This window comes from Misgurnus anguillicaudatus, chromosome 8, assembly GCF_027580225.2.
Source record: "Misgurnus anguillicaudatus chromosome 8, ASM2758022v2, whole genome shotgun sequence".
In the NCBI taxonomy this organism is placed as follows: domain Eukaryota; kingdom Metazoa; phylum Chordata; class Actinopteri; order Cypriniformes; family Cobitidae; genus Misgurnus; species Misgurnus anguillicaudatus.
Window position 1 is genome coordinate 28005001 of NC_073344.2, and position 16624 is coordinate 28021624.

At 37.4% G+C, this 16624-nt stretch overlaps 1 protein-coding gene across 1 annotated transcript in view; it reads right to left on the bottom strand.

Moving 5' to 3' along the window:
- Positions 1 to 3005: 3005 nt before the first annotated feature.
- The window catches only part of plxna1b (plexin A1b), a 120675-nt gene continuing 107056 nt past the window's right edge, over positions 3006 to 16624 (bottom strand). Inside the window, exons 23-32 of the mRNA XM_073870649.1 lie at positions 14381 to 14447; positions 11004 to 11150; positions 10433 to 10592; positions 8570 to 8673; positions 8026 to 8122; positions 6991 to 7181; positions 5902 to 6071; positions 5608 to 5820; positions 3789 to 3939; positions 3006 to 3699 (exon numbers count right to left, since the gene is read on the bottom strand). Coding sequence (XP_073726750.1) covers positions 3604 to 3699; positions 3789 to 3939; positions 5608 to 5820; positions 5902 to 6071; positions 6991 to 7181; positions 8026 to 8122; positions 8570 to 8673; positions 10433 to 10592; positions 11004 to 11150; positions 14381 to 14447 — 1396 coding nt within the window. The 3' untranslated portion in view covers positions 3006 to 3603. The remainder of the gene's footprint in view (positions 3700 to 3788; positions 3940 to 5607; positions 5821 to 5901; positions 6072 to 6990; positions 7182 to 8025; positions 8123 to 8569; positions 8674 to 10432; positions 10593 to 11003; positions 11151 to 14380; positions 14448 to 16624) is intronic.

Consider the following 16624-nt stretch of genomic DNA (forward strand, 5'->3'; position numbering starts at 1 on the left):
TTCAGCATTTTATGTTAAAGGTCAAAGAAAATCATTGTGTTTCAATTATAAAATTACAATTTTTGGATTAACTAAACCTGTAATCAGTGTTATACGTATGTATGTTTATAATTTGTGTTCTTTAAAATGTATTACTGCAAATGATTTAAAACGTTTTAAATGTAACCTTTACACAACTTAAAGTATTTGTATTGTTTTAAATAAAGACTTTGGATTAAATGTTAGCAGTATCTGTAGGTTTTCTAAAAATTATAGCTAATTTAAATATAGAAGAAATAAATGTATTAAAAAATGAAAAGAATAGTAGTATAGTATACAGTTGTATGCTGTAAACCTGGGTTTTTACAGTAGCACACTGTATTACACATTTACAGTAGCGTTAAGAAATACAGTTTAGTACTGTAAATCTTATTTACAGTAGCCTACTGTCAACAGTGTTGAAATGAAACAAAACATAAAGCAACCACATATCATTTTACAACGATCTTATAACGCATGCAGAATATCATGTTGTTATTGGTCAACTGGTAACGTCGGTTCTAGATGAAGAAAAGCGTTTGTCAGATATATTGTTATGCCAACAAACATACTTGTAAGCATAAAAAGTACATACAGGGATACAGTATAAAAAGAAAATAACCAGAGATGTTTTAGCAAAAAAGTTTAATCTTTCATTAATGCATATTTACAAATCTGCAAAATAACACAACAATCAATATATACACAATGTATAGACACCAGCCGGCTTATGACAAAAAGTCTGTGAAAAAGATGAAGTGTCTCATCTTGACCTTATTGCGGATTGAAGCTACTTCATTATTTTATCAGAAATTGAATAGAAATCCAAAGCAAAGGTTGAATGAGGAAAGATCTGAGAGTTTGTATCCGTCACATTTCTTTAAACTTCAAAGTCCATTAAAAATGAGGGGGGAGCACACGTTTCCAACTCAAGAGCAACCACAGCACCAGTTTCAGTTTACACATCGACATCAAATATAAATCTATTAAAACACAATCCTGTTTTTACATTTGATGAAGAATGGGTATAAACGCTGCACCCAACATTCATCTGTTCGTGGCTGATCTTCCTCAAACACTTCTCTGGTAATGACTGGCCAAAGCCCAAAGAATGAGAAGATCCTGAGATGTTTGATAAATGTTTAAAGCAAGTTAACTTAAACCTGACCCATTCGAGGTTAAACCACAATTACACGGAGTAAACACATCAATATTACAACAATCTCAGGACGTGTCAAGATCAACTGTGTGTGTGTAATACAGGAACCAATGTGTTGTCATATTAATGCATTTAAAAACAAACGTTAGTAAAACTGTATCATGACTCCAGGCCAGATCCACGCCGATGTCATCAGCTCCGGTGCGGATCCGGTCCAGAGTCGTCTGGGTTGTTTTACATCATATTTGAAACAAATGAAAGCAGATTGGTTTCAAGTAAATTAAAAGCAGATGATGTCACATTATACCGCTTATAAAGTTTAACCTGCATCTGTCCTACAAACTGTATCTTGTCTGAGAAACTGCACTTTTCTGGAAGTGAACAACATGGAAGAACGACACAGAGAAACTAGAGGAAAACCTGCTGAAAGTATCAACGATCATCTTTCATACCTGTTTGTGAGACATTATTGTTTGTTATTGATCCATTATTACAAATGCATTTGTTTGTGAGCGACAGCTCTCAGCTTCAGGAGAAAACAAACACATCAAATCTACACAGCTTTAGAAACCGATCACAGCTCACGGTTTATTCCAGGCAAACAATGAGAGCTGATGTTAACCACAGAAACTCTTTTCTGTTCTCAGATCAGCTGTGATGAATGAGATCTTGATACACAAGAGAAACCCTGACTCATGAAACTCTCTGTTCATTTATCTCACATCAGTCTCAGTATCCGATCAACCTGCAGACAATAATAAAGAGAACAACCTCACGAAAAGTCATCCGGCTCACATTTCACAAGATTATATTTTGCATAAAGAAAATGAGAGTGTGTAATCAAATAGAAAACTATATAATCATATTTATGTATTTGGCAGGCGATTTTATCCAAAGTGACTTGCATTGCATTACAAGGTGTACAGTTTTATCAGCATATGTTTCCTGGGTTCGAACCCATGACCGTTTGCGCCGTTAGCACAATTCACTGAGCTATACATGAGCACATACAGTATAACTTCAGATGTGACTGTATATGAGTTGTATGTCTTCATAAGTGACCTTCACACCATGTGTGGATTTGATCTTGTTAGACTAAAAAGACTGTTTAACTGTTCAGAGATCAGCAGGAGCTGTGACAACTACACGTCTCTCTCTGCTCTTGATTTCATCTTTCACCTCTCTTAACAAAACCTCACCTTTATATCTGCAACTTATTATTAAAATGATTTATTAAGTGTTTACTGAATTTACACTGCAGACAGCAGATGACTTCAGGCCAGATCCATACCGGAACCGCGCCAAAGTCAGTAGCTCCGGTGCAGATCTGGCCCAGAATTGTTTGTCAATCCCATTTCTATAAATAGTCAATGCTTTATTGCATTATTTTGTTTACAATTTCTCATTTTTGTCCGAGTTTCACTTTCAGTAATTCTCATTCGATTCTTAGTGCTGTAATGTATCACCATGTAACACAATAGGCAAAACGCCAGTATATCAAATGCTACACAAACACAATCTCAATCATGATTTTTTTCTCATTACAGTAATAAGAATTTAGTTCCACCTTAAAAATATGCATCATTTTCTTTAAGCAAAATATGAATAATTTCTCTTGTTGAAATGCAAGCACACGTTTCTGGGTGGATTTAGTGACCCAACGCTGCAGATTGAGGATGAACGGTAAACTTTTACAGTACGTGACACCTGATGGCATTTTCATTCTTAAACACTTGAAGTCTTTAGCAAGTTTCTTCTCAATTTTCATCTCATTGCATTTTAAATCCACAACACCACTTCAACACGTTCTCATTAAACAACATTGAAATAAAACATGGCACAGGACAAGCTTTTATTCATATTTTGTTCCTTCTTTTTGTCCTTTTCTTCAATATAAAATTCAACTTCTTCAACACTATGGCAATTAAATGATGAGAGACGCGTGACTGCGCCTCACGTGAACGCGATGGAAGCCGTTTATCTTCGTTTCTGTAAAATGTGCAAATTCAGCTGTAACACAAGTGAGAAGATGGAAAGTTGATACATTTGTACAAAATAATAATAATAATAACAAATAATCGCAAACACACAATCATAATTCGAGTGTCTTTTGATTCCTCATGATCATTGGCTCGTGACACGGTCACATGACTTCATCATCAGAGGTCTGATACGTCCTCAATGTCTCTTCAGAACAGCAAAAAAAGTGTCCGTCTGTCCGTCCATCAGAGTTGTGTAAAACATCCAGCACACTCGACATCACTCCCGATAATCATTATAAACAAACCAAATCTACACCACATACATTCACAAATTTGTGGTTTTGTCCTTTTTAAACACACACACACACACACACGTATACACAGAGACGAGCACGTGTGTGTTTGTGTTTCAGCGGTCCGCTGCGCAGTGTGTGTTTTGTGTGATCAGCTGGACAGAGCCATGGTGTCGATCACCTGCTCCAGTTTAGATCTGAGTCTCTGTCTGCGGGACTGCTCATCTCGCTCCAGAGCCGACAGGATCTACACAAACACAAACACATCAATGAATAAATGAATGAACGTGTAAATGTGATAACGACACGTCAGGTTGTATTTGTGAGCGTGCTCACCTCGTCCTTGTATTTGGTGATGTAGGAGAAGATCTCGTGTAGGGCGCTCATACTGTTGAATTGATTTAAATGCAGTCGAGACTGTTCGGCGAGATACGCGCTCATATCCTGATCACTGATCGCAGACATGCGGGAGATATCTGCGTAATACCTGCACAACACATAGATCAGTCAGAGAAAGAGAGACAGTACACAATCACAACATCCTTAAACTGGATGCAGAAACTACAAAGCTTATTATTATGGATGCACCGATATATCGGCTTATAATCGCTATCGGCAGATAAAAGCAATTCTCCCCACTATTGGACATCGGCTGATTGTTTATAAACAGATGATGATGATGAGGGCAGATTATATTCTGGCAAACAAAAGTCATAAAGTGTGATAATTTTGAAATGGGTAACATGACAACAGAATTGTAGTTTGTACACTCTGCACTTACAACATTTGAAACAAAAAGTAAAAAGCAAAACTATTGGTATCTACTGGTATGTATCGGTAATTTGTATTTATCGACATCTACCTGTTATCTATTGATGTCGATATCTATCGGTATCTAAAGGTATTGGTATCTGCATGCATCTATCGGTATTTACTAGTGTTGGTATTTATTGGTATCGGTATCTATAGGTATTTACATATATTGATATCTATCTACGGTATCTACTGGTATCGGTAATTCAGTTTCTGCCCGTATTTTTTGGTATCACAATCTGTAATTTGGTATCTATCAGTATCGGTATCTACCTGTATCTATTGGTATTGATATCTATCGGTATCCGTAATTTGGTATCTAGTTGTACTGCCGATTCAGTATATCGGTATCGATACCTGTCTGTGCCTATTTGTACCCATCAATTTCTATCAACTGGTATCGGTATCTATAAGTATCTACTGGTACTGATACCTATCGGTATCTCGTTGTGTCAGTATTTCGGTATCTATCTGTGTCAGGGCCTACCTGTATCTATTGGTATCCATCAGTATCTATCTACTGTAATCAGTATCTATCTACATGTATCGATATCGGTACCTACCTACATCTATCCGAACCTTTGTACTGGTATCAGTATGTATATGCATCTTACTTGTATTAGCATCTATTGGTATATATCAGTATCTACTGGTATCGGTGTCTATCGGTATCTGCCGGTATTGGTAGATGTAATTTCAAGTACCGTATTTTTCGGTCTATAAGCCGCAGGTTTTTTCATAACTTGGCTGGTGCTGCGTCTTATAGTCAGGTGCATGGATTCAGTAATGTGGAATGACGAGTATGCGAACTTCACGCTAGTTGGCTTGTTCGGTTAATTTAGACTATTCAACCTTCCAGGTAAGTTCTGTATGTTATGGCTTATCCTTTAAATAACTGATAATATTACTTTTAATGTACAGATATCTATTCAGCCTGCTGTTCTGCCTGCTATTGTTTGGTTGAATGTCTTTCCAGATTAAATGTCTGTTCTTCGGCTTGGATTTTGTGAAATTATTTTCTAAATAAACACAATGTATAGTCCACTGTGACTTATATATGTTATTTCATCTTAATGATGCATTTTTGAATGATGCGGCTTATACACGGGTGTGGCTTATAGTCTGGAAAGTACGGTACTTGAATATTGGTATCGGCACAGAAATGTTGTATCAGTGCATCCCCTACTTATACTAAGTTTCTTACATCACAAAAGATTCAAAGCATTGCTTTCACCACTGTTTTTTACAAACTTCACAAATTGTAGACGTTTTATCCAATAAGTTTCGACTTATGGTCCAAAAGAAGTTCAATAACAGCTGATTGTAAAAATTTCAATCTCACCTCTCTACCCAATTCTTGTAGTTTGGGATGTCTTTAGCATATAGCAGCTTGTTGGACGGTGAATCTTTGCCCAGTTTGTGTTCTGATGTCGAACAGGAATCCATGAAGGTCTGAGCCACCACGGACAGACAGGCGTCTGTGATGCTGTTCTTATGGATGTCAAACACAAACTGAGGGTTCTTGATCACGTTCACCCAGAACCTCAGCGGCAAACTGGACGAGCGAGAGACAGAGAAACACGGTGAAGGACCAGAAACAGAAGATTCGTTTTGTGTCTTCAGTAAAAACACTCACCAGTTGCTCTTCCACGTGTGTCTGACGTCAGGGTCGGATATCATGTGCATGTCCGCCTGCTCGTCTAAGAAGTCAAACATGTATTTGATGGCGAGAGGAAGAGCGCTGCCGCGGTGAGCCGTGCTGAAGATGGTTTCGAACAGATCATCTACAAACTTCTGCAATGTACCCTGAATAAAGATAAGAAAACACGGAGATAAAAATACACAAAACACTCATGCATGAACTTTACATCCTATTATCTGTCTGTGGCACAAGTCACAGCATATTTATATATTTGGTTTTTTTCTGGAGTTTTCAGGCATTTTTTCAGCACCAAGCACCTCAACTCCACCCACTTTTCACCTCTTTGGCCATTTTTGGTTATAAGGAAGTGATGCACAACCAACCAGTTTTTTTTTGCACTTTTAAAGGCACACTTCTACATGTGAATGCCTTCATTTAGTGCCTTAATAAGTGAAACATCTAATTAAAGAAAAATATTTCATTTTTTATCCGATTAGTCAATTAATCAAAAAATAATCTGTCGATTAATCGATTACAAAATAACCGATTAATCGATTATAAAATAATCTGTAGTTGTAGCCATACACTGTATCTCACAAAGTGTTTACTTTTCTCACAAGTACAGTGGAGCTGTTGGGATGTGCATTAGTGTTTCTTGAGGTTAAAGAAGATATCCGTGTACCGTCGGATAGAGATGAGAACACAAGACGGATTAAGACCTAGTTTTTCCCAAACCGCTCAATAAGCAAAGGTCATCGGCCTAATTAAGACGCGACTCTGAACGAGAGAGAGACAGCTGCTAAATGTTAATGAGTGACTATCATTCACATACAAAGGTCAACACAAAGTGTCTAACAACATCAGCTACCAAAATCCTACATGAGCCAATTACAGAAGTTCAAGTGTGTGTGTGAATATCAGCAACAGATTTTAACACTCCTGTTTTGAGTACTACAGTAAAATAAGAGATATACTGATTCATCAGTACAGTAGCATCACAGTTGTTTAGTTTAGTATTCAGCTGATATTAAGTAAGCTATAGTTCGCTAGTTTTGACTTAACACAGGCGGGTCATCTTCTTACCTTGGTAGCGAGCAGGCGAGTCAGGTAGATCTCAGACACCATTTTGCTGCCGCGATCTCCCTCCCTTTGATCTGCGTGGTCGTGGTTCTTCACCAGATGCCAGAGTTTGGTTCCGCTCTCCAGATCTGGAGTTATCATGGGCGTCCGAGAGCGAAGGCTGTCTGGACTGCTTGCGGTTCTGAGCATGCTCTCTGTGGAGTATGAGACGTCATTATTTTATTGTAAAAAATAACGTCTTTATGAAAAGATGATTGGCTGTTAAAGGATTAGTCCATTTTCTTAAAAAAATTAAGAAATGCAATTTTAAACTGCATTAAAACTGTTAAGTGTTGGGGTCCACCAAAATGAGAAAAATACTGTAATGACCTCCTCAAAAAACACAACTTCTTCTCGACCGAACAAAGAAAGACATCAACACCCTGGACGACATGGTGGTGAGTAAATTATCTGGATTTATTTTAAGAAAATGGACTAATCCTTTAAGGAGTTTTTTTCTTTTATACAGTTCTAGCAATATGGAGCGATTCGTTGTCTCAATTCATTTCATCTATGAGCGTGTGTGACACAGATACATTGTAATAAAGAAACAGACATAAAGAAATGAAGTGACACACACACAACACAAGAGAAATGTGAACCGTGAGAGCAAAATTAATAGTCACACGTTCTTTTCAAACACTACAGGAAATAAATATTCAGTGTTAATCGCGAAAAGATGGAAAACGTCTGTCAGCGAGTAATGGAAATCGAAATTGGCCGGAGACTCAAAACGGTTTCTTTTCTCGTTCATAGAGACTCTGGATCTCACATCCATCATTTTCTGTTCATCTGCGCGAGTCGCTCCGGTGTGCAGACGCATGCTGATGTACTCACACTGAGAAGCAGATTATTACAGCACAAACACACGACACACGCTGACAGGACCCTGTGGATGACTGCAGACTTTACTGTCATGTGCCAGGGGCGAGACACGGAGAGAGAGAGACATAGACAGAGAGAGAGAGAGAGAGAGAGAGAGAGAGAGAGAGAGCTCACCGTATCTGCTGAGGGATTTGGTGAACGTTGAGGAGTTGGAAATGTTGTAGGCGGAGTTTTGCTTGGGGACCAATGCGATCACTGACCCATCCGTTACCTAGACAACAGAGACAGAGAGACAATGTCAGTGTCTAATACTCCTATTTACACTTAATGACACTCAGATGATAACTGACCAATAGGAATGCACACTGAGCATATCAATATGCATTTTTTTGAATCGTCTAAACAAGGGGCTACATTTAAAAACAAATATAAAATATTTCCTCGCCATTGCGAAAACATCCGGTTGTAGACTTTTCCGTGAACGTTTCCCCTTAAACCAAAACAAACTCATTATATCGCCTATCGTCCATAAATCTCAAACGTCTCTATCTGTGCTGACCTGCAGTTATGCTTTGTGAGGTGTTGCCACGGTTACCTGCCGCATTCTAGGTGTTAAAATGCGAGTAACATGTTGCAGGGTTGTCATGGTTACCGGGCAGCGGGGTGTAGAGGTATCGCTATAGTAACCTGGCAGAAAGATGCTGTGTTACCGCAGTACCTGATAGTGTGCCAGCGTGTTGAGACGCTTCCAGTCGTTGTCGATTTTGGTGGTCACATCTTCGTCCTGGAGAATAATTCGAGCCATGCGACCCTGCCTCCATTCTGAGGGGAGAAACAAAACATCAGCCTCCTGAGGATCTGGACCGTTTCTGACTGATCATGTAGAAACCCTGATGATAGCTGGTTACTGGTATACTTTATGACTAATCATCTGGACCAGCAGTTGGTCAGGTCAATATCTTTGTGGTAGATCAACCTGTCTTTATCTCACAATGTGACCACGTACCAGCATGATCACCTTAAAGGGACACTTCACTTAAAAAAAAAAAAAAAAATGCTAATTTTCCAGCTCCCCAGAGTCAAACACTTGATTTTCACTGCCCTGGAATCCATTCAGCCGACCTCCGGGTCTGGTGGTACCACTTTTAGCATAGCTTAGCATAATCCATTGAATCTGATTAGATAATTAGCATCATGCTAAAAATGACCAAAGAGTTTCAATATTTTTTTTAATTTAAAACTTGACTCTTCTGTTGTTACATCGTGTAATAAGACTGACGTAAAATTAAAAGTTATGATATATTATGCAGCGCCCGAAAATAGTCCCCTTGGTAACTTTCAATATCAGGGGAGTATTTTCGGGCGCTACGTAATATCATTGCGCCTGCTGCAGCCATGTTACGCCAGCAAAGTCCTTGATTATTACGCCAGAATGAGAGTATAGTTGAAATATCAACTTTTATAGAAAATCGCAACTTTTAATTTTCTGTTGTTCTTATTACACAATGTAACTACAGAAGAATCAAGTTTTAAATAGGGAAAATATCGAAACTCATTGGTTATTTTTGAGCGCGATGCTAATGGTTCAATCAAATTCAATGGATTATGCTAAGCTAAGCTAAAAGAGCTAGCGCCAAACCCGGAGATCAGCTGAATGGATTCCAAAATGGTAAAAAGCAAATATTTAACTCTAGGGGAGCTGGAACATTAGCATTAGCAAGTGGAGTGTCCCTTTAAGGGCTAATTATGTCCTACGCTGTAGCCTCGACGTCCTAGGCTACGCATCTGGTTTTCATAAATACTTCTGCATCGTCAACGTGCAATTAGACATGCAAGACCGCTAGTAGGCAGTATCCACATGTGTAACCTACAGTAGCACTGCAACAGCCAAGGAAGTAGGCGCTTGGCCAGTAAACCCACCAAAGAAGAAGAAACCTACTTTTGTGGCTGCTCGAGTTTATCACTCCTCAACTTTTTTTGTTTAGGTCTATTTTTTGGTCATTGTTGCCTTTATTTAAACAGTGATAGAGGAGAGGACAGGAAAGTACACGGAGGAGAGAGGGTATGGGATTAGCAAATAACCACGAGCCGTGAATCGAATTCGGGTCGCCAAAAGTGCCAATGCACCACATGTCAGAGCGCTGCCCACTACACCATCAGCTCCGACATCACTCTTCAACTTGACTCATCTTTGTTTTTACTGTCATTAGCGAAAATCTGAATAAGGACCTGATTTTTTTAAGTTACTTAAGTTACTTTTGCATTACTTTTCTTGGCTGAGCCTTGATCTCTTTCAGGCCTTGCAGGTGTTAGGGTTTGGCATATTTCATCACAAAAATGTCAACCGTTCCCGTTTGGACTACGTTCAGTTTAATTCAGTACATGTTTTAACTCGCATTACTTTTTTAAAAAAGTAACTCAAATAAGAATGTGTACATTTATAAAGTAATGCATTACTTTACTCGTTACCTCAGAAAAGTAATATTATTACGTAATGCACGTTACTTGTTATGCATTACCCCCAAAACTGCGCACGACTATAATTGTTATGCGTTTATTTTTTTTATTTGTTATCTCATACCAAGGTCCATGTCTCCAAGTTTGGGTCGTTGTGAGTACGGTGTGCCTTTAAACACAGCGTCCAGTATCTTCTCTTTAACCTGTGTGATGGTGTCACAGTTCAGACATTTAACAGTGACCTCAGGGGCGTTGTCATTCTCTGGATTCACACAATGCAGCGTCTGTAAAACAAAAAAAATATACATAAATGATCTGATCATACTGAATTTTTGTTAGGTTTTACTCATGTTTTGGTGTTACTCATAGTTCACCCAAAAATGATCTTATTATTTAGTCACCCTCAGGTTATTACAAACCTGTATGAATGTCTTTGTTCTGCAGAGCACAAATAAAGATATTTGTAATCAATCATAAAACAGGAGCATTGACTTCTATAGCAGGAAAAACAAATACTATGCAAAGCAATTTGTTTTTTACAAACCTTGCTCAAAATATCTCCCATTGTGTTCAGCAGAACAAAGACATTTATACAGATCTGTAACAACTTGAAAAATTATGACATCATTTTCATGTTGGGTGAACTGTCCCTTTAAGATTGTGTGTTGTGTGTCAGTTTTGTGAGTTGAACTGACCAGAGTTTTATAGTCGATCTGCTGTCGGATGAGTTTGTCTTCGCTTAGGGAGTACCGCGCCTCGCCGGTGATCGAGTCTATTGGCCCTTTTTCCATTTGTTGTTTTATAGCACAATAGAGCATAAAGAGAGGCTCGCCGGCACACTCCTGCACACAAAAACAGGACAGAAAACACAAAACAAGATTAATAAACAGAAAAACAGGTGCATGAGTTTTTATCAGATGCTGAAAGAATTGAAAGCAGCACACTAATATTAAACATCTGAATCCCAATGTGCTCAAATCTACAGCTGATCTGCTTTTCCATTTCTTGGGAAAACATTCAAATGGTTTGAAAAAGAAAATACTAACTCTTTTCTGTAAAGGAAATATTAGAACAGGTGATTAGGGACTGCCGTTGGAATTTTTGGAAAACTAATATCCTGCAAACACAATATTAAAAGTAAAATAGTAAAATCTCAGGACATAACACAAATATAACAGTTATAACACCCTAATCTGTCTCTCTAGGGGGCGCTATAACAATAATAAAGGCAGAAGCGTCCAAAAGCATAACATTTTCTAATGTTGCACAACTATTGCACAACATCATCTCTTCATCCCATTTTTGGCAAATCGAGGTTGTTTTTCCCATCTGTTTGGAGTGATAATAGCAGCCTGTGGCTATATGTTTACTCTTCTCACTGCTGCTCCGGTGAAGTGAATGGTCTTCACATTTTTACATTCACAAACTGAGAGAGCCATTAAAACCGCAGCTAAAAGAAAATCTCATAGACTTCAGCCGCAGAAGATAAAAACTCATTGATGGGGTAATTGTAGCCGCTTAAGATCTTTCACACCGTTCTAAGCTTTTACCTTCAACTTCACCTGAACGGCTGCTGAACAAATTATTCTGCCAGGTTGAAACGAGACCGAAATGTCAATCGTTATAGACACAGGAAAGATGGTTGAGTAAATAATAACTGAACTGAATGAATAAAACAAAAACAAAACATATACAAAGACAACAAAATCCACTGTATTACATGCGCCAGGCCAGTAGATGGCGATGTTACCTTGTAAAGAAACACTCCACGCATGTGCACATACGCATTCTTCTACAGACCGATAAATACAAACGATCAAGACGGCAAAAGCATCTAGCAGTTTCATTTAGATGAACGATGAGCTAGATTTATTACTACAAGTGACCTTGGACTATAAAGCCACAAATTTTGTAAACTTTGTTGGAGAAGATTTAATAAACTCCCATAGGACAAAAAAAAATATTTTTAAATATAATTTTAAATACATTTAGAAATATTTAAAAATGGCTAAAAAATATAAATAGATGAAATACGTTTACAAAAATTCATTTTCAACCAATATATTTTTACATATATTTAAAAAAGAAATATGTTTTAAAGGATTTATATTCATGTCACATTGAAAGAAAACTTTGTATGTTACAAACCTGTAATTAAACATAACATAATATAAAATTTAGTATATTTTTAACTGCAAATATATTTTATATATACTTTTAAATTTTTTAATAACACTTTTATGCAAACCTTTATATTTTGGTCAAGAAAAATATTTTTTTTCAGTATGGGTTGTAAAATTATAAATGTATTTGTTGTCTCTGAAATACATTTTATATGAAATATGTTAAAATATGAAGGTTTAAACTAACTATATTTTTAAATCAAAAAATATATGTAATTAATCTTTAATTTCTATAAAATGTATTTAGTATTTATTTAAAACATATTTTTGGTCAAAGAATTATTATTTTTTTTGCCATATGGGCTTGAGTAGCACAAACTCAGTCCTATGTTGTTTTGGTTATACTCAAGTTAACACATAAGGATGACATCACAGTTATCACAAATTCGAGTTTACGATGTTATCGCATAGTTTGCGTTTTCAGGGTCCGTCGTCATGTAAGGGAACAGCCAAACTGCATAATAAGTTTGCAGTTGAAAACGATTACAGTCATGTAAACGGCCCCTGAGGGGTTAATAAAAGAATCATGACTGTGTATAGAGACATGATATGACATCTGAGAGTGATGCGTGTCAAACAACCAATCACACGCCTCGCACTCTCTCTCAATTTCTTCACTTTGAGATCTTCATCGTTCATAACGTCAGCTCTCGCTCATTTCATTCAATCATTCTTCACTCAATGTTAATGTTTCAACACAAACTGCAGTTTAAGTTCTGTATCTGACACAAACAGTAAGAAGTCATCACTACAGTCAAATCTCTAAATACACTCACAGACTAACATGTCAGTGCAAATGAAATCATGAGGAATAAAATCACCTGACATACTGTACTGTATATTCGGTTCCTCTCACAATCACATCATGTTCGTGGCTATTAACTCAATGTAATGATACTCTAGCATATAACAGTGCTGAAAACACTGACTGAATGTCTGTCGCCTTTAATGTCCCTGACTGAGATCCGTAGCACAGCGCTGAGGTTCATCCGTATGCTGCTGGTGTCCCTCAGGTCTCATTAACACAGATGAGAATTAAACACACGGTCTTACAATTAAACCTCTTTATATTGTCGCCAGCCGGGTGCGTTTGTGGATACAAAAGCCATTTAAATTGTTTCAGTTTGTTTTTAAAGGGTTTATCCTGAAAATCCTCTTGTTGATCAAGAGAATATATTTTGCTATCTAACCATATGCCTGAATTAGATTAAAAACACGCTAATAAAACTAGCTTAAAGGGGACATTTCACAAGACTTTTTTAAGATGTAAAATAAACCTTTGGTGTCCCCAGAGTACACATGTGAAGTGTGAAATACAATTTGCCACTTTGTAGGTGTGAGCAAATTATTTTGGGGTGTGTCCCTTTAAATGCAAATGAGCAAATGCAAACACTGATCACCATAATGGTGGTTTGTTGAAATTAAAATTCAATTGAGGCATCAATTCTTTTCTCTCTCTGCACTAAATGTCGGTGCCGTAGTTGGATAGTGCAGATTAATGGGCGGTATTATTACTATAATAAGATCCCCTTCTGACATCACAAGGGGAGACAAATTTCAATGAGCTATTTTTCACATGCTTGCCAAGGATGGTTTACCAAAACTAAGTTACTGGGTTGATCTTTTTCACATTTTCTGGGTTGATACAAAGACTGGGAAACCAATTCTAACACTTAAACATGTAAAAAAGTCAGATTTTCATGATATGTCCCCTTTAAACTGACTGTTTAGTTGCTGGTTTAGCTGATCTCCAAACCTGAGCAGATGGTTTAGTTGTTCAGCCAGCTAGTCTGACGAGCTGCTTGATCAAACCAGATCAAGTTAAAGGCTGTAAACCACATTATTAGCAATACATCTCGAGGTTGCATTAAAACACTGTTTCCACTTACCTTAAGAAACTTATAGAGAAGAAAAGTAAACCAGTTTGTTAGCATCTTCTCAGCTACTGACTCCGTCCTGAGGGGAAAACAGCAAAAAAAAATCTAAGTAAGGATTTATTTTAGAGAGAGCGAGAGAGAGAAAGAGAGAGAGAGAGATGTTTGAAGTGGTCTTGCATTTCCTAATTTTCAGTGCCCCTGAAGAAAACAGTGATTTTGATAACCAACATCTTGGGGTTGTTTCATTAAAGTCCCATTTGACATCAAAGCTGTGCAGTGAAATCATTCGGCCAGCGGCGCTGAACGCCGCTCAGGGAAAAAAACTTCAAAGAAGCCACGCGCTGATAATTCTGCATTAATAACAAAGCCGAGCGCAAAGCAAACCACTAATCTTCATTAAGAAAACGCCAATTAAACACATTCAGTATCTCGTGTCATTAAACAGAAAGCTGGCGTACAATAACAGCAAAGACCCTCAGAATGAAGCCAATTACTTTATTAGTGTTAATCTGCTCACAGCGCCAGAGAATCCACTGAAACATGTTTGTTTATATCATCTCTGTTCAATCCTTCAATCTCATTCACAAGGTAAATAATAAAAGATTTACATTAAATAATAATAGTGTGAGATTTCTGACAGCTCGTGTGTGTTTGATCTTTAGATGATGTTTGTCTGTTGTGTCAGAGACACAAAAGTGAAACACTGATGTCACCGATGACGAGAAACAAATTAGATTACATCTAATGCTCTGTTCACATCGCACAAAATAAGATTTTGAAGATTGACCGTACACACTTCTCTTTGTAAGTGATAAAACTGAATCAGAAGATGAGTTCACCCTGCTCAGACATCACTACTAAATGATACTGTCTCGTGTATTTTTCATCCTAATGGTGCTTTGACACCAGACACGAATGAAGTGTTAAACGCGAGTGATTTATATGTTAAGTTAATGCAAAGACGTGATAGACATCCTGCGGTGCATTTCATGCAAATGAGGCGAAGCAAATGACGCATTTTGCGCAAATTGAGCATTACAGACATTTTATGCGTGATTCGAGCAATTGAAAAATCTGAACTTTGGAAAATTTCATGTGCGAAAGACGCAAATTTCATGCGTCAATTACGCAAATTTCATGCGGCAATGACGCAAATTTTGCACAAAATAAGATTGTGAAGATTGACTGTACGCAAATGTAATGTGCGAATGACGCAAATTTCATGCGCAAATGACGCAAATTTCACACGTCGATAACTTGAATGATGCAAAATTCATGCGCGAATACCGCAAATTTAACACACAAATGACTCAAATGTCATGCTTGAATGACGCAAATTTCGCACGTGAATGACTCAAATGATTCGAATGACCAAATTTTACACAAATGACTAAAATCACGCAAATTTCATGCTTGAATGACACAAATTTCATGCTCACAACACAAATTTCACACGCGAATAACGCAAATTTCACAAGTGAATGACTCGAATGTCGAAAAGTTTAAACACAAATTACTCAAATGACACAAATTTCATGCTCGAATGACGCAAATTTCACACGCGAATGACTCAAATGATTCGAATGACCAAATTTTACACAAATGACTAAAATCACGCAAATTTCATGCTCGAATGACACAAATTTCATGCTCACATAACACAAATTTCACACGCGAATGACGCAAATTTCACAAGTGAATGACTTGAATGATGCAAATTTCACACAAATTACTAAAATCACGCAAATTTCATGCTCAAATGACACAAATTTCATGCTGACATGACACAAATTTCACATGCGAATGACTCGAATGCCGCAAATATCAAACACGAATTACTCAAATGACACAAATTCCATGTGCGAATGACGCAAATTTAATGTGCGAATTTCACGCACGAATGACACAAGTTAACTCAAAATGTTCAAGCATCCAACTATTCGCAAATAGCGCAATTTTTCATGATAATCAAAGTCAGATAGTGAATCAAAGTCTGTTTGTTGAGTTCTACGCAGATGCATCAGGAACACTTTAAGAAATTTGGTAAAGTCCTGATTTGTATTTTTTGTGATATTGCTTTGGGACTCAACACCCCCACAGTCTCCATCAATCTCTCATCCCATTCTTCATGTCATTTGTTCAGCAGTATCTCACTATGAGCTTTATCTCTCATGCCTTCTCTCCACAGGGGGATATACTGTATGTGTATGCACTCAGGTGTGTAATATCACCTGACAGAAAGAGATGAACCAATGC